Source organism: Gorilla gorilla, chromosome 5, assembly GCF_029281585.2.
Source record: "Gorilla gorilla gorilla isolate KB3781 chromosome 5, NHGRI_mGorGor1-v2.1_pri, whole genome shotgun sequence".
Lineage (NCBI taxonomy): Eukaryota > Metazoa > Chordata > Mammalia > Primates > Hominidae > Gorilla > Gorilla gorilla.
This window is the reverse complement of record NC_073229.2, coordinates 135491645-135519403: the sequence shown is the minus strand read 5'-3', so window position 1 is coordinate 135519403 and position 27759 is coordinate 135491645. Positions and strand designations below refer to the sequence as shown.

The 27759-nt window shown below is 35.7% G+C and overlaps 1 protein-coding gene across 4 annotated transcripts in view; it reads left to right on the top strand.

The window, feature by feature from the left end:
- Window positions 1–27759, top strand: part of REV3L (REV3 like, DNA directed polymerase zeta catalytic subunit) — a 185802-nt gene that overhangs the window by 124429 nt on the left and 33614 nt on the right. For all 4 annotated transcript variants that reach the window (XM_055391516.2, XM_031011917.3, XM_055391518.2 and 1 more), the window contains exons 17-23: window positions 1670–1862; window positions 3557–3668; window positions 8898–9013; window positions 11355–11473; window positions 16659–16777; window positions 25070–25211; window positions 27312–27556. In XM_055391516.2, the coding sequence (XP_055247491.1) occupies window positions 1670–1862; window positions 3557–3668; window positions 8898–9013; window positions 11355–11473; window positions 16659–16777; window positions 25070–25211; window positions 27312–27556 (1046 nt within the window). The remainder of the gene's footprint in view (window positions 1–1669; window positions 1863–3556; window positions 3669–8897; window positions 9014–11354; window positions 11474–16658; window positions 16778–25069; window positions 25212–27311; window positions 27557–27759) is intronic.

Here is a 27759-nt window from a genome sequence, read left to right as displayed (position 1 = left end):
GTTCGAGACCAGCCTGAGCAACATAGTGAGGCCCCATCTCTACAGAAGTTTTTATAAATTAGCTGGCCATGGTGATATGTACCTATAGTCCCAGCTAGTAGGAAAGCTGAAGTGAGTGGATCACTTGAGCCCAGGAGTTCAGGGCTGCAGTGAACTATGATCACACCATGGCATTCCAGCCTGGGCAACAGAGAGAGACCCTGTGTCTAAAAAAAAAAAAAAAAAAAAAAAAAAATTTATTTAACATATTTACAATGAGCACATGCAATAGTATATATACCAAAAATACTCAATCAGGACAAAAAAATTTGCAGTGAAAAGTAAGCTTCCCTCCTACTTTAGGCTAGCAATTTCTTTCCCCCAAAGCAATAAGTATGTCTACATTTTTATGTCACTTTTCAGAAATTTTCTATGCATGTGCTTCCATTTTTTCATGTATAGAAGTTTACTGTGTTTACTGGTTCCATGTATCAGTGTATTATAGTGATCTTTTTATATTAGGACATACAGATCTGCCTCATTCCCTTGAAAATCTTAAAGGTTACAGAATATTCCATTGTGTGTATCCTTTATGGATACCACATAATTTATGTAACCTGTCCCCAACAGGTAAACGTTTAGTTTTTTTCCAGTCTTTGCTATTCTCGAGTAAACATCCTTGTGTGTATATTTTATCTACATGTATGAGTGTATCTGTCTCTAGGATAAATTTTCAGGAGTAGGATTGCCACATCAATGGATTTTAATTTTGATAGAGATTTACCAAATTCTACTCCTGTCACTAGTGAGAAACTTGAATTTACATTTCAACAGTTTGCATGCAAGATAATACAAAACACAAATCCTTTGTTAAATTTATATGATCTGAATAATTACCAATATTGAAACAGGAATCTGTTTTCCATTGCCAGGTACATGTACATGATAAAAAGATGAGGTATAATTCTAGCTATAAGCATGAATTCAACCTATATTTTGTTTTTCTTATTTACTCTGTCTTGATTTTAGAAAGAAAACTAAGAATTACAGTTAAAAGTTTATATTGGCATAGAAAAATAAGCATGAAAAGCAAATATTAACTTTTTTGCATTATATGTTAAAGAGAAAATGTGCATGTGTAAAAATCTGGCTGTTGTGTAGTTGATACCGTAACAGTTCTTTTTTTTTTTTCCAGGAAAAACTATAATTAAAAATCTGCCTAGTGTATGCAAAAGTCTAAGTTTAAGTAGCCCTCAAGTAGTAGTGAATTAATTGGTAGGAAATCTGAATTTTAAAAAAGCTCTCTTTTTACTTTAAACTACAGGTAAAACTATATAGCTAACTACATGAAGAGTAAAACATGACAGACTTTGGTTTCATTGTATAACTACTTGGACTAGTCATTCTCTTTCTCAAACAGGCATTGAGAGATCATGCATATATTTGAGAAAAATAGTCTAAATATTGTCATTGAGAGCAGATTTTCTGAAATAACATCATGAATTGATTTAATCTAATCTTGGGATTAAAAATCTTTCGTTTTAATCTATGGAGTGCTGAGCTGTGACTTTGTCCTTTATGTCCATTTTTTCTGTAATCTTACATACATATTTCCCTAGAGCCTTACATACTTCTTTGAGCATGTCTTTAAAAAATGTTTTAAAAACATAGTATTTATTTGCTTTTATAGATACAAAATCTTACCCTAATCAGTGTGGAGTTGCATGCTCGAACTAGACGAGACTTAGAACCGGATCCTGAATTTGACCCAATCTGTGCTCTGTTCTACTGCATCTCATCTGACACTCCACTGCCAGATACAGAAAAAACAGAACTCACAGGTGTAATAGTGATTGATAAAGACAAGACAGTTTTCAGTCAAGGTATTGTCCATTTTTATTAATGATATACCTGCCCACTCTAGGGTGAATGTTTTAATGGGGAATTCCTGTGCTGAAGATCTAATCTAAGCAAGCGTGATGACTCTTTTCTAAAATGTTTGCTGAGGTAGGGGTAGGAGATTGTGTATAACTTTGTCCTAGATTTATTATTCTTACTTGGATTAGTCAGAAGCAGCCAGGCACAGTGGTGCCGGCCTATATATAGTCCCAGCTACCTGGGAGGCTGGGCAGCAGGATTGCTCGAGCCCAGGAGTTTGGGGCTGTAGTGCACTATGACTGTGCCTGTAAATAGCCACTGCATTCCAGCCTGGGTAACATAGCAAGACCCCATTATTTATTCATTTTTTAAGTCAGAAGCAATGCAATATAAAGATCTTAATATTTATAATTATCTTATATAATTTGTTCTAAGTATTATTTTATAAAAATACTTATTACTAATACAGAGTCCACATTATTATGTATCCCTAGATTAGGTGCACAGTCTTCCTTATGTATGCATATGCAGGTATTTTCCTGCTGATAGAGGGTTTATCTTACCACTATAAGTTAATGATTCATAAGATACTTTTAAGATATATTCTTACTTTGCTTATATCTCTTTATCTTTCTTTCTAAATAATATACTTTTGGTTCAGAGGTTCTTCATATAGAATGCCATATAAGGCATTTTATAAAATACCTACTGTCCCTCTGCAGCTTTCAGTGGTCACCATTACAAGTGAATTCAGTCCACTGAGGAGGAAGTCTTAGCACAGAATACAACCATATTAAGAATTTGCAATTTATTCAGTGATGTGCTTGAGCTGACACATACCAGCTCACAAGCCAGTTCTTGGATTTTCATGAATTTTTCAAACTAGTTGCTGTCACTTTGGCAGTTGGAAATCAGTCATAGGGTGGGGGAGGGGTCCTTACATCATGAAATAGGCCAGCACTACAAATTAAGGCTTTCTTTTTTTTCCTACAGAGGTGGTGGTTAAGCATTTTCATCATACCAGAGATTAAAATGTCCTGTGCTAAGCAAAGCTCTCCTGCTAGGAAGAGTAAAGACAGAAACAAAGTAATACAGTTTCTTCACAAGAGATATGTTATTTTCTTTTTTTTTTTTTTGAGACGGAGTCTCGCTCTGTTGCCCAGGTTGGAGTGCAGTGGCGTGATCTCCGCTCACTGCAAGCTCTGCCTCCCAGATTCACGCCATTCTCCTGCCTCAGCCTCCCGAGTAGCTGGGACTACAGGTGCCCGCCACCATGCCCGGCTAATTTTTTGTATTTTTTAGTAGAGACGGGGTTTCACCACGTTAACCAGGATGGTCTTGATCTCCTGACCTCGTGGTCTGCCCGCCTCGGCCTCCCAAAGTGCTGGGATTACAGGCGTGAGCCACTGCACCCAGCCAGTGATATGTTATTTTCTAGGGAATTTTATGAATGCAGCCTTTTCAGGAGAATAGCTGAAAATACAAAATTTGAATTTTCAGTTGTATATTAAACTAAAAAATCTTTTGAGAGTTTTTTAAAGACATTGAGTTAGTTATGTTTTCACTTGGGGAGATGTTTTCTTAATTTGAAATATTTCAGTAGTACAATTTTACTTAAAAGTAGAGGATAATATTTTATATTATGAAGGTATATTATTATATAATGTTATATATAATAGACATTTTGTTTATTTTTTAGATATCAGATATCAGACTCCATTACTTATTAGATCTGGAATTACAGGACTCGAAGTCACCTATGCTGCTGATGAGAAGGCACTTTTTCATGAAATTGCAAATATAATAAAGAGGTATTGTTTTGTATATCTGATTTTTCCAGTTTTTATTCAGTGAGTCGTTTCATGCTATTGCAGATAATAGTGAAGATAAAAGTAAAGGTAGGAAGAAAGCGAATCCCTTCCTATGACCCATGAAAACAGAGTTACTCTTGGGAAGATTTTATACTCACTTCACACCACCATCACTATTTTCATCAGACAAGGGATAGGAAAAGCAGTGTTCTGCTCTCAAGATTGAGGGGCCAGTGAAAGACAAATATTTGTTTAGCCTCTAACTAACTTCCCAGTTGTACTTGAGGTTGGTTTTTCTGTGGTGCTGAAATAATGGAGAACTGTATAAAGTTCCATTGTATTATTCATTAACTAGGTTTCTACCTTGGGAGCCAGCCACCATTTCAGTACCTTTTTTTGGTTTGTTTTTTCTTTTTTAAAGTTTTCTGAGTTCTAAACAAGCCAATATTTTCAAAAAGCTTTGGGATGCATTCTCTGTATAAATTTATCTGTTCATAAATGTAGGATTATCTATTACATACTCTTGTTCACAGAGCTCCTTAAAAAATCTCTTTTGACCATTTGGTAGTCGGTCCTCAGTCCGATAGTAGAATCTTGTCCAAGTTTATGAAAAAAAATTTTTAACAAAAATATTTTAATTTAAAAATAAAATCATTAAGTGGATCATTTGCATTTTCTCAAGAGTGTAGCTCTTGGTAGCCATGGACTCTCTTATTAAATGCTTCACTTTGTAGAAACTTAAGGATTCTGCCCATTGCTAGGTTTAGGGTTTTAGATGCCTAAAGCAAGATAGAAGACATTCTTTGGATCCTGATGTACAGATAAAAGCTGTCCATGAGCATGTTGTTATACTCACCCTTTTTTGTTTTGCTTATATAGTTGAACTTTATCCTATAAAAACTAAATCAGTATTCTGCATGAAAGATTAAGATGATATTCTACAGACTTGTCATCAGATTGAATCCCAGATGGGTTAACATAAACCATTCTGAGAATTAGAAAACCAAAACATGTGTTTTCTACAAAACAAAATTAAATGACAGAGCATCAAAAATAGTATGCTACTACCCACGACTCTATGAAGGAAAAAAAGTATTTTTACTATTTATAGCACTGGTGACTAGATAGATTCCCATCTATTTGAGTCTTGTCATTGTCAGTCCTACCTTTTATCTTCTCACAGAGGTTGTCATCAACATGTCAGATGCTTTCAGTATCCACACTTCTTTTATTTCTGCAAGCAACTCAGAGAAAGAAATATGTAAGAGTTTCAGTCAATACTATTTTGTGTACCAGCACATGTCCAGTAATGTCCCTGGGCTTGTATGCTTGCCTTTTCCTTGTTGGGTATATTCCCAATGACAGGATTACCTGCCAACATTGAGAATTTTGTTAGTCATTTGCAAGTATAATAACTTTCTTAAATGTCCATAAAATGAAATGTACTAGTAATTAAGGAAAATTGGGTAAACAAAACTGTCATAAAAAGAAAAATGCTTAAATGTCAACTTTTCAATTCTATAGTGTTCTTTATATATTAGTCCAAACAACCATGCAAAAAGATTGATTATTTCATTCTTTCACCCTATTTGTTGTGTACCTACTCAGCACAGCCTTTGGAGTCAGCCAGCCCTGTGTTTCTGTCTTGAATAAGTTGCTTAACTCTCTCAGCTTTGTTTTCCTAATCTGTAAAATGGGTAGATAATGCACATAAAACTCTTAAACTCATGTCTGGCACATAGTGAGTACATAAATGTTAACTGTGTGTAAGGGGCAGTGCTAGGTACTAATATAAAAATAAATATATCTTTATTTTTCCATTTTTAATATTGACTTCCTCAAGTGACAAACACAAAAAGTAATATAAAGTGATATTAAACAAGTAAAACCTCATCTGTAATCTTGTCACAATCATTTTCCTCTTTCTGTATTTCCTTGGACTGTTAACTTTACTTTGCCCGGTCTCCCTAACTTAAATGTAACTATGATTCTTCCCTTTTCCTCTTCCCTAAATGCTATTACATTTATATTACATCATATCCATTTAACCTCAGAATTCTTTTTCAAGATGATTCCTTCCCCTCCGTGCCCCTTGCCTCTACTAGAGTACCCTCATCTGTCGTGTGTAGATGGTAGTGAGTTACTTAAAATACTAACTGTGAAGCAGCTTTTTTCTACCTAAGCAAATGAAACCATTTTCCTATTTCTTCTGCTTCTATTTTATCCACAGTTTTGGGTTGTTTTCACCACTAATCCCATCTACCCAACCTTATTCTTTCTGTAACTTTCAGAAACCTGATAGAATGAATAAAACCCACTAGAAATTGAAGAACAAGTCATCAAGACCTTGTTATTGTCTCCAAATGTTTTTAGAGAGGAAAAATGGAATCCTTTGGCTTTTGAACTTGAAAACAGGTGTTTTATCAGCTTTAAAAGAGTCTCTTACATCCTCCAGACTAAACATCCTCCGGGTCAAAAAATAAATATATATGTAATATATCTGAAAAAATGCCTGAAACAACTTTACAATTCTTCTAAAGGGACAAAATCTGTGAAATAAATCTGAGAAGCGCAGGGTAACTTTTTTCAGCAGTCATTTCTGAGCTGTAGCAGTTTATAAAAATAGACAGCTTTTTATTTGAGACGAAGTTATTTTCAATACATTATTTTTTTTAAAAAAAAGTGTACGTAGCCAACTCCCTTAGTTGCCACAACAGAACAAATAGCTGACTGGAATAAGTCTTGCAATAACAAGATGTTGCATAAATGAGAAAGATTCAGATGAAGAAATTAGAAGAACTGTCTTTATAACATTTAAAACAGAAGGCCTGTGTAATCATCTGGCATCCTCTTCATGTTGTAGCTGTGTAACTATGTGATATGTGATAGGTAACTATGTGATAGGAACTCCAGGAATCTTCCCGATTCTTAAGATCAAAGTCAACTGTGGCCACACTGTAATGCCTATTCTGAGCCACTCTGAGTACTTAGCAGACAACTGTGTGGGTTCTGTTGTGTTTGTATGAGAATACTTCAAGTCTGCGACCCCTGATGATCCTTAGAGCCACTTAATACTTGTGCCCCAATTCTCAAATGTAGCCATTCATTACACAGTTCGTTTTCAAGGGAGATATACTGGACAAGTAGATAGTCTATCTTTGGACTAAGAAGAGTTTAATGAAAGAGATGAAGTCAGTATCAAGGATTTGGTTAAGGGTTTGGGTGTTATGTTGGAAGACTAAACAGAAAGAGTATTGGGATATTTCTCTTTCCTTGAGTGCCCTGGGATCTTTCTGGACTTCCTTTCTGGATATTCATGCCATTGTTGCTTATTGCTTTGCTTCAATAGCTGTTTATTAAATTAAGCCATTTTCTCAGAAATGTCAACCCTGTTTGTATAGAGAAAAGCACATAAATAATATGTTTATTATCTTTTTCTCCTAACAAGTTTGAAGGCTGCTCAGCAAGTCTGTGGTATAACAATGGATCATGAACAGATCACCAGATATTAAAATTTATACTACAGAATGTACTTTCATAGGGCCTTTAGGGAATAGGAAAATTTAAAAATATGCTGTTGCAGAAGTTTGAACCCAGTTCTTTTGACATCAGCCACTGAAATACTCCAGAATTAAAAATCAGAAAACATTTATTGTGACATTCCAATTTTTATTGACTAGGTAAAAACGAAAGCCATTCAATACCCATTTTTAGAAGACAGCTATGGAATTATGATAAAATATTAACATATTGGTTCTAAAAGCAGATCTGGTGATCTGTTCATGATCCATTGTTATGCCAGACTTGCAGAGTAGCCATAGATAGCTTATATCAGTAAATTAGTCTAGTACTGTAGACATTGGCTGAGGCTTAGGGTATTAAATGCTGTAAATTGGACAGGCTGCACATCTCACAATTTAGTGTTTCATGAGTAGTTATGTAAAACTCAACGATTTAAATTTTTGTGATATTTCACTTGGCCTTTTGGCATTTATAAAGAACAAGATAATGCTACTAATTGATAGAGCTACTTAACTATAGTTTTTGCTCTCAAAACTTATAACTATAATTAGTCCCGCTCTCTACCACACAATTTTCCACTCAAAATAAATTTTCATATTTGTAGCTAAACATTTCTCTATGGTGGTCACAACATGGAGGTTCTAAGAGGAGCCACAAAGAGGCTCCTTCTGGATTGGACGCAGGTGGTCGGTTCAGTTTTGCCAGTGAAGCTCTGACCACGAGGAGCACGTTTTTCTTCTAGATTCTGATGTTTACCTTCCCCACCTTAATCCCACCTCTATTAATATTTCATTCTTCCATTAAGTTGAATCACCATCCTTTTAAATATAAAGGACAAACTTGTCATTACTTAGGCCTTATTTTGTGTGAGAACCAAATAATTACTAAAATTAAGTGAGAAAAGGAAAGCATTCTCATTTTTCTTTCTCAGCATTAAAACTGTTTAAGGGCAGTATAGATCAGAAGGGTAGATAAGTGGCAACAGGAATGACCTAGGGATCTTTTTCAAAATAGCATACCCACACACACCCTCACACTTCACCTTCCCCTGCCCACATTATATTCTCACTTGTACCTTCACTCATATACTTCAGTGGTAATGGCCTGCCTTCCACCCCAATTTCCATCAGCCTCTTTTCCCACTTGTATCAAACAAATACACAGTCTAAGTAAAAATTATGTTTACTTTACAAAAGTAGCATCAAATCGCCTATAATCCCAGCACTTTGGGAGGCTGAGGCAGGCAGATCACTGGAGGTCAGTAGTCTGAGACCAACCTGACCAACATGGTGAAACCTCATCTCTACTAAAAATACAAAAAATTAGCCGGGCGTGGTGGGGGGCACCTGTAATCCCAGCTACTTAGGAGGCTGAGGCAGGAGAATCGTTTGAACCTGGGAAGCAGAGGTTGCAGTGAGCTAACATCATGCCACTGCAATCCAGCCTGGACAACAGAGTGAGACCCCATCTCAAAAAAAAAAAAAAGAAAGAAAGAAACAAAGTAGCTTCAAATCAAGTACTCTTAACCATCCATCTCTTCCTGTATAAAAACTCTGTAGGTACCACTGTATCATCCCTTCTCCATCTGGGCACCGTTAGAGAACATAGGTTTTTGTTTTCGTACCTTATGTCATGAAGAAACAATTATTCTGATTAAAGGTTCAAATGTATGGTACTTTATATAACTTTTTTAAATTCCTTTTTTAGGTATGATCCTGATATTCTGCTAGGATATGAGATTCAGATGCATTCCTGGGGTTACCTCTTACAAAGGGCTGCCGCTTTAAGTATTGACTTATGTCGGATGATCTCTCGGGTGCCAGGTGTGTATCATTGTGAATGTTTTGTCATTCAACTACAGAGCAAATTATAAAGGAAATAAAGACAAAATGTTAAAGAGTACTTATGCTGTAGCCCAGTTTTTTAGTACTAAGTTGTGTAAGTTTTAGATATAGCATAACTCCATTGTAGAAAAAATTAAAAATAAAATAAAAAATATTCTAGTCTCACTGCTATATGTACTGTTAGTATAGTTGTTGGGTTTTTTCCTTTCAGTCACTTTTCATATACATATGTAGTGGTTTTTAAATAATCATACTGTATATTCCATTTTTATTATGCTTCCTTCATCTAGTGTCTTACCACACATATTTTTCTGCATTATGAAATAGTCTTCATAATTATTATGAAGCTACATAGCATTTCTTTGACTTGTTGTACCATAATTTTATTGTTTGTCTGCCTCTGTTTTTTTTAATCCATTTTGTTGGTTAAGAAGGACAGGATGGGTTGAGGAACACTAGTAGTTAACTAATCATTGATTTTTATTTGGATATCAGGCTACAAATATTGCAGAAATTTTGAAGCCCATTCCCCAAAGTTTCATTCTAACTAGAAGGGAATAATAATATTCATACCAAAATTATTTGTAGTTTATAATGCACTTTTTAAAACTATGTTTTCTTTATAAACATAGGATTTTTAATAAATTTGTTCCCAAGGGTTCCCACAAGTCTAACTAAAACAAAGTAGTGTATACTTTAGGAAAAGTTGAAGCTGGAAGATTCCAGGACAGTAAAGTTTTTTAGCTTTGCAAAAAATTGGAATAAAAAGATCAGGTGCAGTGGCTCACACCTGTAATCCCATCTTTGGGAGGCCAAGGTGGGAGGCTTGCTTGAGCCCTGGAGTTCAAAACTAGCCCAGGCAACAAAGTGAGACTCCATTTCTACCAAAAAAAAAAAAAAAAAAAGAAAATTAGCCAGGTGTGATAGCTTGTGCCTGTAGTCCCAGCTACTCAGGAGACTGAGGTGAGACGATCGCTTGAACCCAGGAGTTCAAGGCTGCAGTGAGCTATGATCACACCACTGCACCCAAGCTTGGGCAATAGAACAAGACTCTGTCTTATAAAAAGGGAATGGGGGGCAGAGATGCTTTAAGTTTAGCTTTTCATTCCATGAATTTTTGTGTAGCTTGTGTGTCCTTTGCATGATAGCAATAGTGGTATATCTTTTTTTTTTTTTTTCAATATCTTTTTTGGGATAGGTTTTAAATATCCTTGTCTCAGTTTATTCATCTGTAAAATAGGGATAATAGAACTTATTTCATAGGGCTATTTTGAAGAACTTAAAACAATCACCAGAGTATATGTTACATTGTTTGCTAAATGAAAAACAAACTTTTAAACATTATCTCTTTAAAATAAAAAGAATTGGGTGAGTGGTTGTACATGGTCTTTGGATTCAGGTAATCCTAGTTTAGAATACTAGTTTTCTTACTGTAAGATCTTGGTCAAGATATAACATCTCTGAGTAGAATTTTCTGTAATACAAAATGAAAATTTTACTAACTTCTTAAATGGTCGTGTTAAAATAAAGGAAGTAATGTTTGTATTAAAATAAATGATGTTGGTAGAATTCTTAGAACATAATAAACATTCAATATGGTAAATATTTTTATTATTCTGGAACCTCTAATCATCAACATTCACATATACCTAGTGTTACATAGGAGAGACGCATTTTAATTTATATTCTAGGTAAAATTCATCTCCTAAGAAACTAGACTCACAACGCTATTTGCTATGAGGAACTCTTCATCTAGTTCTCCATATGCATTCAAGAGAATTTCATCCTGAATATGAACATGATGTCAACAGATTTTCAGAGAATCGTTTAGGTTAAAAATTGAACTAGTTTTTTTTCCAAGAAATTACCGGATTAACTGTGGATCTTTCTCATGCTAAGACCAAAGAAATGTTAGCATTAGGTGTTTATAAAGGTAGCATCAGGCACCTGTAGTCCCAGCTATTCGAGCAGCTGAGGCAGGCGGATTGCTTGTGACCAGGAGTTTGAGGCTGCAGTGTGCTATGATTGCACCTGTGGCTAGCCACTGCACTCAACCTGGGCAACATAAAAAACAAACAAAAAAAGGTAGTGCCAAAAATTACCAAATCTAAAGAAAAAAGTGTTTCTTATTTAAATATAGAAAGAAGGAGGGAGGGAGAGACTTCAGGTTATATTTATTTCACAAAATTTTTTCATACATTGTGAATTATATTTCATCTTTAATATTCATCCTTAATGTATATTCTCATTTTCCCTGGCATAATTTTATTGAAAGTTTGTTTTCTGTGAGTCCTGATACAGTCTGTTTTCATTTCTGTAGATGACAAAATTGAGAACAGATTTGCAGCTGAAAGAGATGAGTATGGATCATATACAATGAGTGAGATAAATATTGTTGGCCGAATTACACTAAATCTTTGGAGAATCATGAGAAATGAGGTAGGTGATTTATCCAAAATGTTGTTTGGAAATAAGATATTCGGTCAATATAATGATTTAATCATTATAGAGTATTAGTACGATTTACTATATAGCTTATGCGTTTGTCAATTACTGTTATACTTAAGTAGAGTTAAAATAGTACTTTCTAAAATGCAAAACTACAGAGGTAATAGACTTTAATGTTTTAAGTGAGTTTTATTTTTTTTTCTTGTGTCTAAGGTAGCAATAACTAGAAAGGTCTATAGCTATAATAAAATATTGGGGCCAGGTGCAGTGCTCACACTTGTAATCTCAGCACTTTGGGAGGCCCAGGCAGGGGCATCCCTTGAGCCCAGGAGTTCCAGACCAGCCTGAGCAACATGGCAAAACCCTGTCTCTACAAATAATAGCTAAAAAAAATTAGCTGGATGTGGAGGCGCATGCCTGTGGTCCCAGCTACTTGGGAGGCTGAGGTGGGAGAATCACTTGAGCTAAGGCAGCCGAGGTTGCGGTGAGCCGTGATCGTGCCACTGCACTCAAGCCTGGGTGACAGAGTGAGACCCTGTCTCAAAATACAATAAAATATTGTGTTGTACATGTTGAATATTGTCTAATTTCACCGTATTTTTTTCACCAAAGTCATTTTTGCACTTAAGGCCAGATGAATTCAGCTGGCCTTGTTGATTTATTATAGTAAGAAAAATTTAGTCTAGAAATAGGAAGGAGCTTCTCAAATGAAGTATATTTAAATACTGGGTCAGATTAATAAGATAAAGAGACAGTACTTTGAAATAGTTAATAATTAAGGCTTTGGGAGCTCAGATAAGGATTTTTAGTAGAGTAATTTCAATGAACTATCCCATTAATTTGCATTCACTTAGAAAAAGAATTATTTCACACACAAAAAGTAAGATCATAGGATTTTCCTGGGTAATATTTGCATCCTTGAAGTTACCCAATTTCTCTTATTTGAAATGTAAAAAAGCCATACATGGTGGCTCACACCTCTAATCCCAACTCTTTGGGAGGCCGAGGTAGGAGGGGATAGCTTGAGGCCAGGAGTTCAATCAAGACCATCCTGGTAACATAGCGAGACCTTGTCTGTATTAAAAATAAAAATTAAAAAACAATTAGGTTGGGCATGGTGGCTCATACCTGTAATCCCAGCACTTGGGGAGGCCAAGGAGGGTGGATCACTTGAGCCCAGGAGTTTGAGAGTAGCCTGGGCAACACAGCAAAACCCCATCTCTACCAAAAAATACGAGTTAGCCGTGTATGGTAGCATGTGCCTAGCGTGTAGCCAGGCAACAGCTACTTGGAAGGCTGAGGTGGGAGGATCACTTGATCCTGAGAGCCAGTGGCACACACATACAGTCCCAGCTTCTCAGGAGGCTCAGGCGGGAAGACCTTTTGAGGCCAGGAATTCAAGGCTGCAGTGCACTGTTTTATTATGCCTCAAAGGCAAGGGTTGCAGTGAACTGAGATTGCACCACCACACTCCAGCCTGGGTGACAGAGCTAGAGCCTATCTCAAAAAAGACAAAACAGAAACAAAGATACCTACTATAAATTGGTCTATTCTTAGACTTTGGACTTTGGATAATGTCAACTAAAATGTTTATATTTAAAAGAAAGCTAATTCTTCAATTGCTTCTGCTCTTTGAAACTACTTTCTCATTAGACACTTTCTATTATATACTTATTATTATTATCTTCTTGGCTCTTTGGATTTATATAAAACATTTGGCTTTCTAAGCTGCTGTATGCAATATACAACATGACTCTGCTTGAGAATGATTTTATCTTGTTGTGTTGTTCTTAAAATAATAGAAGAGTGTTAGAGTCCCCAGTGATTTAAAGTAATTTCTAGTGATACAGCACAGGATATAAGAGATACAGAGATTGTGGTGTATTTGGTGTGTATATTTCATTATATATATATATATATTTTATTTTATTTATTTGTGAGACGGAGTCTTGCTCTGTCACCCAGGATGGAGTGCAGTGGTGCAGTCTCGGCTCACTGCAACCTCCGCCTCCCGGGTTCAAGCAATTCTCCTGTCTCAGCCTCCTGAGTAGCTAGGATTACAGGTGCGTGAACCACACCTGGCTAATTTTTGTATGTTTAGTAGAGACAGGGTTTTTCCTTGTTGGCCAGCCTGGTCACAAACTCCTGACCTCAAGTGGTCTGCGTACCTTGGCCTCCCAAAATGCTGGGACTACAGGTGTGAGCCACAGTCCAGGCCTCATTATATATTTTAATCTATAGTCTGATATTGCCTGAGATGAGCACATACTTTAAGTGTATAAACACAAAGTAAATTACTGAATCCTAGTTTCAGGGGTCTTTTCAACCCTGTATATCCAAAAAGCAACAGTAGCAAATTAACTAGTAGCTTAAAATTGCAAATTAGAGAACAAATATTTTTTCAAAGTTTAGGGCCTTCTCTAGTCCTCACTGAAAATTCAGGGTCAAATGTTTCCTCTCATTTAGGATGAATATATAGTATCTCTGATCTTTATGCAAATGTGGGAAACAACTGTAAGAAAGTTATGAGCTGGATAACCTGTTTTTTAAAAATTTGGAACTGGGTACAGTGGCACACACATATAGTCCCAGCTACTCAGGAGACTCAGGCGGGAGGACATTTTGAGGCCAGGAATTCAAGGCTGCAGTGCACTGTTTTATTATGCCTGTGAATAGCCTGAGAGATAAAGCCCCATCTGTTAACAGACCCCATCTGTTAAAATAATAGTAATCATAAATTTTGTTTGTTTTTTTAATATACAAGTACTAGATTTCTTTCTCTTACTTTACTTTGAACATAGAACTCCTGCAGTTTCCTTATGGACTTTGAATTCGTAGTGACAAGCAAAATACCTCTTAAATAGTAATGCTTATTAGATATTTGTTGACTGCTTAAATGACAATAAATGGCTCTTCCCCAGACAGTTATACTTAGAGGCCTTCTGGATGTCAAGTCAATCTAGGCTTTTCAAGAATTTGCCAAGTGGGTTGGAAACAGACTTGATTCAATTCAACAAATATTTACTGAATGCCATCTTTGGTGCACTGGTTGAGGGGCCTGGGTTTAGATAAAGTAAGAGTATAGTAACAGACAGGAAGGCGGAATATATGGGTATGGATGTTGGTAGGTAGAGATATGGCAGTGAGAATCTGTGGAAGTTCTCTTGTGATTCATTTTCTCAGTAAAATAGGAATTACTGTTCTTAGCTGAAACAGAATTGTGGAGAGGCTTTTGGGGTTTGAGGAGAGAAGAGTTTGAAATGGTTATTAGGAGAATTTGAGAGAAAATATAAACACTGGGCCACATTAAGAGCCCATTTGAGATTTGGGTTAGGAAATTAAAGTGATACCCACCAGCTATGTTCAAATTCACAGGTGCAAGTCAGATTTAACCATCACTCACAAAGGGTTATGGATTTGCTTTAAAAATTAAAAAAAAAAAGGCGGCAGCAGCAGGAAAGGGACAAGGGAATGGAGGGTACATGCAGGGGAATGATTACCATGATTGACTATGAAATTTAAACTAAATAAGGAGCAGAGAGGTCAGAGCACCAACGGGAGTAAGCTGGAAGCACAGGAGATGATGGTCAGAGAATGGGATGCATGAGATTTTGGAGGGAGTATAGCTATTGACAGATCGTGGGGTATGATTATGGGAGTGGGTAGCTTAGGTAGGATGGAGGACAAAATCATTAGAGAAGAGGAGTTCAAGGAGTCAAGGAGTATCTTTATTTTCTTCCCACATAATTGTTACACTTACTGCATATAAAATAACAGTAGTCCTTTTCCTTTAAAATTCAAGTAGATATAGTGCCATTCACCTCTGGAATTTAGTACTGCAGAGGAGAAATCTAAGGTCCAGCTAATTAATATATTTGATTATTGCTCCTGTCTCCATATTAGGCTTTCCTTTAGGAACCTAATTATATATTAACATTCTGTTCTCTGTTCCCCATATCTTCCCTCTTCTCATTTTCATGTTTTCATCCTCTTTATCTGCATGCTGAGACGTTTCCATATTCCTAACTTGACTTTTAGTAGAACTATTTGCTAGAACTATTCTGCTATTTACTGCTTTCAATATGAGCTTTCATTCTGTTAGTGATTTTATAATCCTTCCTCATTTAATCTTGTGGCCTTTTCCTCATTCTATTGCTCTCTACCTTTTTACAACCTATGAGGGGCATCTGTGTATATGTATACATACACAAGTACATACACACACTGTGAAGTGTGCTGCATTGTAGTGCCATTGTTCTGAAGATTGACAGAAATTGTAGATAAAGGAAGACCAATTTGGGTCACTGCACTGAGATAAGATTAACATTCAATCCCTATTTTGTACCTCCTGGATCACAGGAGTGGAAAAGAAAGTAATTTAAAATTATAATGTAATATAGAAATGTGAAGTGCTGTTTGAACTATTTCTGAATCCCAAACTGACCTAAGAATGGGGACTACTGGTTCCTTAATTTCCATTTTGCATTGAAATACCTGCCATTGTCTAGATTGCTTTTGTCTTGTAGATATTTCAGAGAAATCATCTAGCTGGAAGTACATATTTATTAATTTGGGCCCTTTTACAGTATCCTTTACCCATTAACACTGCTTTCACTTACGTATTTGGAACATGGGGAGACATTTCTGACATTTTAGTATTTTGCTTTTGGAATGAAATTGAGTGGCTCTATAATGTCTGTGTAGTGGGGTCTAGTAACTAATGTAATTATTGGGAGGAGAATGCCTGCCTTTAACTAGATAACTCACCTCAAATCTGTGGAATCCCATTAATCAGCATGTCATCAAGAACCAAAAAAGTAAGTATGGAAAGAACAAAAAATTAATTTGCTTGACAATGCTTCTGTCAATATGTATATTATCATGGAGTATAAAAATGGTAAGAACTAGAATCTCTTAAAATAAGTATTATATGACCAAGTTGAATCTCATCAGGTCTGCTTTCTCTAATTAAATAATTTTCCAATTTGTTATGAACATTTCTGTCCAGTAGGCTCTACATAGTTTTGAATTATGATTCAGTTGTACCGCACATCAGTTTTACAAGTAGCTTTAATATCTACTATGAAAAGTTTAAAGTGGTATTGGTATCTTTTAGAACCAAATTTGCTACATAAATGTAAGCATTATTATAATGGTGTCTTGCCTTTCTTTTTAGGTGGCTCTAACTAACTACACCTTTGAAAATGTGAGCTTTCATGTTCTTCATCAGCGTTTTCCCCTCTTTACCTTTCGAGTCTTGTCAGATTGGTTTGATAACAAGACAGATCTATACAGGTACTGTTCTATAACTCTGAAGAAGGTAATATAAAATCATCGAGATGTAATTTATATGTAATAAAATGCACACATTTAAAGTGTATTGTTCAGGCCAGTTGTGGTGGCTTACGCCTGTAATCCTAGCACGTTGGGAGGCCGAGGCGGGCACATCACCTGACATCAGGAGTTCGAGACCAGCCTGGCCAACATGGTGAAACCCCATCTCTACTAAAAATACAAAAATTGGCCAGGTGTGGTGATGCATGCCTGTAATCCCAGCTACTCAGGAGGCTAAGGCAGGAGAATCACTTGAACCCAGGAGGCAGAGGTTGCAGTGAGCCGAGATCGTGCCACTGCACACCAGCCTGGGCGACAGAGTGAGACTCTGTCTCAAAAAATATATAAATAAATAAAGTGTATTATTGTTCAGTGACTTTGAAAAATGCATTTATCTTGTAATCATTACTCCAATCAAGATAAGGAGCATATCTGACACCCAGAAGATTCCCTTCTACAGCTTTGCAGTCAACCTACCCATCCCTAATCATCTAGATAATTACTAATTGGATTTCTATTACTGTAGATTAGTTTTGCCAATTCTAGAACTTCATATTAATGGAAATATTCATAATCTACCTTGGCTTTGAAGAAACTCAGAAAACATAGTATGTATTTCTGTTGCATAAATAGTTTGTTCATTCTTATTATTAAATAGTATTCAATTATATGAATATAACTTACCCACCCACCTGTTGATGGACATTTGGGTTGTTTCCAGTTTGAGGCTATTATGAATAAAACTGCAATAAAGATTTGCATATGAGTCATCGTGTGAACGTACATTTTCATATCTCTTAGGAGTAGAATTACTGGGTCATATGGCTGTTGTGTGTTAACATTTTAAGAAACTGGTAATCTGTTTTCTTTGGCAAGTCTGTTGGCAAAAAATTATCTTAGCCCTTGTTTATATGAAAATGTCTTTATTTCACCCTTATTTTAGAAGGATAATTTCTCAGTCTCAGTTGCGTTTTTTTCTTTCACCACTCTAAAGATTTTGTTCCCTTTTCTTCCAGCCTCTCATTTTGCTGATGAGAAATCAACAGTTATTCTCATTTTTCCAGTATTTGTGATTCATTTTCTTTCCAAAGTGAGATTTAATGAGTGGTTGACCGATGTCACTTATTACTCTCTGCAAGGTTTATAGTGGAGGCAGGGGGAGTTTCTCAGTTCTCCTGTCTAACCTCAGTCTTTGGATCTTCCTGTTCTTTTTTTTTTTTTTGAGACAAGAGTCTCGCTCTGTCACCCAGGCTGGAGTGCAGTGGCACAGTCTCAGCTAACTGCAAGCTCCGCCTCCCGGGTTCACGCCGTTCTCCTGCCTCAGCCTCCCGAGTACCTGGGACTACAGGCGCCCGCCACGACAACTGGCTAATTTTTTGTATTTTTAGTAGAGACGGGGTTTCACCATGTTAGCCAGGATGGGCTCGATCTCCTGACCTCATGATCCGCCCACCTCGGCCTCCCAAAGTGCTGGGATTACAGGCATGAGCCACCGTGCCCGGCCTGGATCTTCCTATTCTTCTGGGGTTTGCTCAGCACTCCTGCTCTTCCCACAGAGGCAACAGACCTCTGCTTTGTACCACTGGCAGGTCCTGGGCCCAAGTAAGCTTCCTGACCCTCGCCCTGGGGCAGATAGCATTTTCTTCTACTCCTTTCTCAGTGATACTGTTCCTTTGCCTGGAATCTATGACAGGAAGTTTTCTTGCCCCTTTTCCAGTTGCTTGTTATTTAGTTCAAAGCCTGTGGTTGGAACAGGCAAGTATACCAGGCCCAAGGTGTTTCCTAAGCTCCTCCAACTTGATGTAGGATTCAATCTCCAAACTCTGTCGTCTGTACATATTGTCAGTATTTGGTTTTAAGTTTTATCTAGAGTAGGCCTTTCCCTAGGGCAAAGGCCTCTGTTTTTTCTGGGCTCACACCTGAATGCCAAGGTTGTTAACAAGGGGGTGATGAGGTCTCTCCACTCTGGCATTGGTGAGCCTCCAACCCCAGCACTATCTGACCGTTTCTGCCCACACTCAATCCCCAGCGAGCTGCTCTTTATTCAGCCTCATGTGGTTTCATCCTGTTCGTTTTCAGGACAGCCTTGAGCTATCACTCATAAGGAATCCAGCTATACTTCTGACCCCCCCCAACTCCTGCCACTTGCACAGCTCCCTTTCTCTACCGTGCTCCATCCCACAGACTCAAGCTGTGAGCTGCCTGAATGAACTCTGAGCTCTTCATCTTTGGCTTAGTAGGACAGCCTTGCTCTGTGTAGACTGTGGCACACTGCACTGTGTCTAGGAAAAGTCCTGAAATTAATGTGTCTGATTTTTTAAATGAGTGAATCTGTACTTACTGAATTGTAAGGCTGTATGGTGGTGAGGATGGAAAAAGTATAGCTTTGAAAACAACTTGATAATATTTGGGGAAACTGCTTCCTGAGCATGTCATCACATATTCCAATCACTTTTGAGGAATCTCAGAGAAGTGAAGTGAAGTAACAGAAAGCACTTAGCTTCTATCAAAGCCTTATAGAAATAGAAGCTGAGGCGAAGTTGGCTGAGTGCAGTGGCTCACGCCTGTAATTTCAGTGCTTTGGGATGCCGAGGGGGGCGGATCACCTGAGGTCAGGAGTTCGAGACCAGCCTGGCCAATGTGGTGAAACCCCATCTCTATTAAAAATACAAAAAATTAGCCGAGCATGGTGGTGCACACCTGTAATCCCAGCTACTCGGGAGGCCGAGGCATGAAAATCACTTGAACTCGGGAGCAGGAGTCAGAGGTTGCAGTGACTAAGATCACGCCACTGCGCTCCACTCCAGTCTGGGCGACACAGCAAGACTCCATCTCAAAAAAAAAAAAAAAAAAAAAGCTGAGGAGAAATTATACACCAATAAATAAAACTTGATATTTAACTTAACATTGAAAACTATATTCAGTGGTTTGTTTATAAGCCCCGGAATCTCTAAATACATGTTTTACCACCTTTAATTAGGTATTATCTAGGATGATAAGTGTTTTTGACAAGTAAAATAGAGGACTGGAACTAAAATTGTATAGAAGGGACTTAGACTAGACATCAGACCATTTATGTCAAATGGATTATGTTATATGAGAAGACCATGCACTCTTTCTTTGAGTAGTCTTGGAAATATCAGACAACTTCATTCTTAAATTTAAGTGAATACTTAAATTTAAATGAGTACATTCTTAACTTTAAGTGAATACAAAAAAGTAAGTTTGACTTACTTTTTTGGTAAGTATGGTAACCCCTTTTGATTTCCATTTGCTTTCTACAGTGTTTTAAGGACATACATATATATTGTAAATCGACTTAGAATGAGAAGAACTTGCTAGTCAAGGATTTCTTGTGTTAAACCTGTAAAACACAAAGGTACCCTAATTTTTTTTAATAAACCCAGATTTTTGTCTCCTGGAAGCCCCAGATTTATATGAATGAGTTATGTTCCCAACATTTTATTGTTTCAAGCTTAGAACACATTTTTTCATAAAATAATGTCTTGTGATTAGATTCCCAAGCCAGCCTATAAAACTTTTCCTAATCTCTAATATTACTAATCTATATAATTCCTAATACCAGCATGATTTTATCTGTCATTCAAGGAATAGTTATTAAATACTATTCCAGATTCCAGTTTCTGAGCTAGGAGGTATATCCTGGGAGCAGAGTTCTGTAGCTGAAGAAGAAATATAAGAAATTGTCTTTTCTATTTGCTGAGTATAGAGCCAGTCCACAGAAAAACTTCAGAATAAGTGAATTTTGTACTCGGGATTCTCCTGTCTCCTTTTTTGTCACCTTCTCCCCAGATGAACTATCTTGAAAAATATCCATGCCTTCAGGATGCTCTAAGTTCCCATTTCAGCACTACCCAAGCCTATCCTGAGTAGCATGTGCTTTATAAGTATGTTTCCCTTCCTCCTTTCCGGATCAAAACTTGTATTTATTACCGTTAAGTTTGACAAAGCATTAGGAGGATGGCATAATTCTTTAACAACAATTTAAAAAACTAACAAAAGTCAATCTTCTCCTTTAACCATAAGTAAAGGCCGCAATTACTTATTCTCTTTTATGTTATATGGTTAGTCAGATAGGACCCGAAAGTAGAAAGGATGATGATTTTATTTCGGAAAGATCACTTTTTTAAATTAAAAAGTCTAAAATACATTTTTTTAAATTAGCCATTCAAAGTATTTTTTATATTCATGCCTATAGGTCAGCAGATTTAGATCAGAAAACAGCAGTTGTTACCTGCTGGATAAACTGTATAAGATAAAATGTCCCTTGTTAAATTAACCTTTAGTTATGAAAGATAAGATGCATCTAATTTGTTTATATTACTTGGTTACCAGTCAGTGGAGAGGAATACATTTAGTGTGAAATGAATAAGCATTCATTTCACAAAATGGTCTACCATTTTTGTTAGTGAGGAAATGAGTAATTTGCTGTGATGATAGAAATTTAACAAGACAGTTACTCATTTATAATGTATTATCTTGTTTTCTTTTCATCATGTTTTTGTTTATTTGGCCAAAATCTCAGGTTCTAGTGTACTAGGTTTGTAAACTAGGATGGATTAGTCTTACAGTAATCCTCAGTTTTCTTATCTATAATAGAGAGATGTTAATATATTCTACCTCATGAAGTGAAGTAAGAATTAAATGAGATAGTATGAGTCTTCAACACATAGAAGGCTCTCAATAAATGTTAATTAATTGATACGTCTTTCTTTTCAGGATAGAGAATTAGATTCTGAATGAAATGGGGAAATAGTAATTACCATAATTATCATAATAATAGCAGCAAAGGTTATTAAGTTTTTGCTTTTGCCTAACACCTTACAACAGTTTCACCTTACAACAGTGAAACCACTGTTTCACACATACTGAAACTGAGAACTAGAGAGTTAAATGATTTGCCTAGGGTCACGTAGTAGCTTGCAGTAGAGCCACAATTTGAACCTATGACTATCTCACTCCACAGTCTGTGCTGTCAACCAATATGTGAAAATCTCTTAGACTGTATTCTTCAAAATGTGAAATAAACCATTTCCACTTTTTAAAAAGAGTTATATGTAGCATAGTAAAAACATTTCTTTTGAAATATAGTATTATACCCATTTATTTAAGTTCTAATAGACTATACTGCCTAAAAAAATAGAGTTGATCTTAGTCAAATCACTTAAATCAGGAGCCTTTAAGATTCAGTTTAATCAGTTTTGTTTATAAAGTATTAGACTTACTTTCACCATTTGTGCCCAAAAACAAACTTTTGTACTTCATTAAATAACATCAACAAAAGTAAAAAAGCTAACATCAACCTAGGAAAACCATTTTCACCGTAACAGTTATGTATATTAACTATATTATATACTTTTAAATTAGTAAAAAAATGGGTAAAAGACATGAACAATTATCAAAGCAAAAAAATCCTGAAATATTCAAATGTCTGCCTTACTAAAGGAATTCTTAATCTGCTGATTATGTTTCTTAATTGTACCATGAATTACAAAAACCTATTGGCAAGATCAGTCTTATTTAAAAAAAAAAAAAAAAGGACTTTAGACTGGAGTAAACAAAGTAAACCAGTATGTTTTAAAACACATTTTCCAAAACAAATTATCATCAACATACTTCAATTGGTAACTCTTCTCCTGAATCACCACCTACAGATTTCAAGGAAATATTCGTGCCCAGTCAGCATGATTATCTGTTGAAACAGATACTTATATATGTGTAATACATACCTTTTTAAAGTTTTCTGTTAAACCTGTGTTGGTTGAGACTTAACACTTATTTTTCTCATGTTTTACAAATCTCAGCAAAATGCTTGTGTGCTGCCTGGCATTTGCAGAAATTATGTTGGTGTCTCACTATTTTGGTATCTCATTTGGCATGTTTCTCCAGGTCAGCTCTCTGTCCATATGTTGAGAGGGCAAAGTGTAAATGTTATCTCCTTTTTCTGCACTCTCCATAGATAAATCCACACATCCTGAAGGAGTGGTGAGCCATTAAATCCATTTTGTTTTATTTTAAAGGGACTGATCTGATTTGTACATAATGCATTATTTCAGATTTACACTTTGCAGTTTTGTATTGTTGAGGGGTTACATTAATGATCTAAAACAAAACAATGCAGATTAAAATATCATTTTTTGTCTATCAAACTCATAATAATTTTAAAAACTATAATCTTCATTGTTAACAAATATACAAGGAAACAAGCACTTTATCATCACTAATATGAATATAAATTATTAAAACCTTTCTGGAAAGCAGTGTATTGTTAGGTATTGAAAACTGACCAAATCTAGGAATTTATTTTAAGGAATTATTTAATCATCTGTATAAAGACTTAGCTTTAAAAATGTTCATCATACCATTGCTTACAGTAATAAAAGATATTCAGTAAGTGTTTCGATTAAATATGTTATCATTATACAATAGCACGCTCGATAGCTACAAAACATAAATATGGGGAGTCAGTATATTAAGTTAAAAATGTAAATTATGAAACAAAATTTCTGTTTCTTAAACATTTATAGAGTTTAGGATTCTTTCATGTTTGCCTAATGTTTTAACAGCTTTATTCAGATATAATTTGTATGTCATACAATTTACCCATTTAAAGTATATAATTCACTGGCTTTCAGTATATTCAGAGTTGTACAACATCATCACAGTAAGTTTTATAATATTTTAATTACTCTAAATGGAAATCCTGCATCACCTAGCCACCACTCTTCAACCTTTCATCACTCCTATCACCCCCTCCACCAGAATCCCCCCACCCTCTACCTCTTGCCTTAGACAACCACTGATCTATTTTCTGTCCCCATAGATTTCTATCTTAAGTCCCCTGACAGCTTTTTAATTCTCTAATTTTCCCAAATAAATTTGACTGTCCTCAACATTTCACATGAACAGAATCATGCAATATGTAGTCTTTTGTGGCTGGCTTCTTTTAGCATAATGCTGTCCAGAATTGTCCATGTTATAGCATCTTTCAGTATTTCTTTTATTGCTGAATAATACTGTATCGTATGGATATATACTGCATTTTATTTCTTCATCAGTTGATAGACATTTTGGTTGTTTCCACTTTGGGCTACTATGATTAATACTGTAATGAACATTGATATATAGTTTTTTGTGTAGATATCTGTTTTCATTCCTTTTGGATATGTACCTAGGAGTAGAATTTTTGGTGGATTATATGGTAACTCTATGTTTAACTGTTTGAGGAACTGCCAAATTATCTTCCCAAGCAACTACTCTATTTTACGTTCCCACCAGCAGTATATGAGGATTCCAATGTCTCTACTTTCTTGGTAATATACTGTTATTATCTTTTTTATAATAGGGTATTTTTTTTTCTTCCTTCACATTGATTTTCTAGTTTTTCTATTAAGCATTAGTCATGTGTCCGAGGAAAAGGTCTTTAAACACATTTATTAGACAATTATGTGACTATATTGCTCTAAAAGCAATATAATTAAAGATTACAATATATGTGAACCTTAATCTTCAAATGAATAAATTTTATTCCTTATAGTATACTTCTGGGTTATTTTTACATCTTATAATATTAAAATTCTTTTTATGGATTTGCTGAGGGTTTTATTGTTTGTTTTCTTAAGAAGGTAAGGTAAAGCGGTTAAATTTAAGGTTTAAACTGAAAAACAGAACTTTTATATTTTAACAAAAAATACTTATTGAAATATGTTTAACCCATGTATTATCTCACTAAAATTTATGTTCCTGATTTTTCTAAATCTTCACCAAATTACTTTTTTTTGCCATGAACATAGTGCATGTTTTTATTTTAGACTTACAATGATAACCCAGACCCTTCATGTTCTTTAAAAATCTATAGATATGATAAATAATTATTGCATAATCAGCAGCTGTATCTTAAAGGAGAATGTTAATTTTCTATAATAAGAATAGAAAAAAAAAGAATAGAGCAACATCAAGCAAAATATTGAAAAAGAGTGATCCTTAATCTTACCACCTAATCACAAGTACTATTTTAAATTTTGTGTATCTTTACTGGTTTTCATGCCCTTGAAATACCTAAAATTTTCTAATGTTTAATTCCTTAGCATACTTTGCTTAAAGGCTCGTATCATTACTCTTTCCTTAAGTAACCTCACTTTTAGCATGTAGATTTTTGGCAGGAAAAAAAGTACTGTTTTCAAGTGTCCAAATTTTTCCCTGATGTTCATAATGTGGATTCTTTTTTAACAGATGGAAAATGGTTGATCATTATGTTAGCCGTGTCCGTGGAAATCTCCAAATGTTAGAACAGCTGGACCTGATTGGGAAAACCAGTGAGATGGCTAGACTTTTTGGCATTCAGTTTTTACATGTACTGACAAGGGGTTCACAGGTGGGAAATCAGTTTTCTTGCAGACTTGAAAGTTCTGTATGAGTGATACACTTTTGTGATGTTTGAAGTGATTTGACTTTTTAAACTTTCTGTTTGGTACCAACTAATCAATAGCTGGGTAATTAAGTCTTGTCATTTTATTCTCTTTCTATGCCAACTTTCCGGCCACTGCCAAGTTTTTTATGGTATTAAGAAAATAAATGTCCATGCCCTTAAGGATATTATATTCCTGAATATTGTTACTGTGATTAAAGATGTCCCTTAAAACTAGAGAAGCAACAAAGAAAGTCTACCTTTCTTTTGTTTTACATTTTTAATTTTGGCTTGTTAAAACTTCCCATAGATAATTTTAATATAAAAATAAAAAGCTTGAAAATCAATATAAGTGGACTATGTAACTTTTTTAAATGTTATAAAAAAAGAAACCTAAGAAGCCATTTAATTCATATCTAAGTAATTTCCCAAGGATATAATGAGAGATTTTTACTAAACGCCTTGCTGAAAATGATTTTATATATTCAACAAATATGTATTTGAATACCTGTGGTTTGTTAAGCACGGTGGTAGGCATCAGCGATACCATATTAAAACACTCAGATTCCTTAATGTTGTAAAATCCTTACTTATTTTAATTACCTGTGTCTATAGCATTCCTCAGTCAACCAGTTCAGTAAATATAGCAAACATAGAGTTCCAACTACATTTGTTTTACCTGTTTATTTCATTTAATTGCTTATAAGCTATTTATTTTATTTATACCCATCAAATTTAACAACTGTTTGAGCTAGTCTGTAATAAAAGGCAGATACCTTAAAACCTCATGAGAATACTTCAGTGAACCCAGGCTGGTTCTTGTGAGTAATTTTTTTTCTAATACCCCAAGCCTTCTAATAGTTATTATTAGAAACAAACATACCAGTAATTGCTTGATTCAGTTTTGCTAGGGACCAGTAATAAGCTGATTACTATTCAGTTCTTTTTTTTATTTTTTAATTATTTCCACAACAAAAGCCACATTCAGTACTTTATAATTCTATAATCATTTTGTTTGTTTCTTTGAAAAACTGGGATAACATTTTCTATCTTAAGTCTCCTGACAGCTTTTTAATTCTCTAATTTTCCCAAATACATTTCTCCAAGATTATCGACCAACTTCTTAAACGAAATTGTCAAACTATACAGCTGTCTGTCCTACACTTTTTTATTATGGTGTAGCTGTATTTAAATACAAAGAGGGCCAGGTGCAGTGGCTCACGCCTGTAATCCCAGCAGTTTAGGAGGCCAAGGCAGGGGATCACTTGAGGTCAGGAGTTCAAGACCACCTTGGCCAACATGGTGAAACCCCATCTCTACTAAAAATACAAAAATTAGCTGGGCATGATGGCACAAGCCTGTTATCCCAGCTACTTGGGTGGCTGAGACAGGAGAATCACGTGAACCCTGGAGGTGGAGGTTGCAGTGAGCCGAGATTGTGCCGTTGCACTCTAGCCTGAACAACAGAGCGAGACTTCATCTCAAAATAAATAAGTAAATAATAAAAATAAAAAGAGATCTAATTGCATCTGTCTTTTAAAATTGACTTATCTTTTAAGTTATTTGACATGTTTTATAGTTTTTATAAAAGTCATAGGAATAGGAAAAGGATTTACATATATCCCTTTTCGCATCTGAAAGCTGACTAAATAACTAGTATTACAGGCTGGGCATAGTGGCTCACGCCTATAATCCCAGCACTTTGGGAGGCCGAGGTGGGCGGATCACCTGAGGTCAGGAGTTCGAGACCAGCCTGGCTAACATGGTGAAACCCTGTTTCTACAAAAAACACAAAAAATTAGCTGGACATGGTGGTGCATGCCTGTAATCCCAGCTACTCGGGAGGCTGAGGTAGGAGAATCGCTTGAACCTGGGAGGCGGAGGTTGCAGTGAGCCGCGATCGTGCCATCATACTCCAGCTTGGGCAACAAGAGCGAAACACTGTCTCAAAAAAAAAGTCATACAGTCTTACTCTGAAAAGCAGATTATCCTCAAATGATTATATATTCAAATGACCAATATATTTAACTGTGTTTCTTCTCTTCTCACCTCCCTTTCTCCCTGCAGTACCGTGTGGAATCAATGATGTTGCGTATTGCTAAACCAATGAACTATATTCCTGTGACACCTAGTGTTCAGCAAAGATCCCAGATGAGAGCCCCACAGTGTGTTCCTCTAATTATGGAGCCTGAATCCCGCTTCTATAGCAACTCTGTTCTCGTTTTGGATTTCCAATCACTTTATCCTTCTATTGTGATTGCATATAACTACTGCTTTTCCACCTGCCTTGGCCATGTGGAGAACTTGGGAAAGTAAGGTTTTTTTCACATTTACAATAATGTTGTTGTGCTTTGTACTTCTTACTAAAATTAGACACTTTCTGAGTGTCTCTTTGCTCTGGACACCTTCCCTATGAGCAAGATAAATGGACTGTATCCCAGCTAATCCATTCATTATAGTTGTCTTACCAATTGACATGGATCACCATATGATTAATCCAGCTTCATGGATGGAT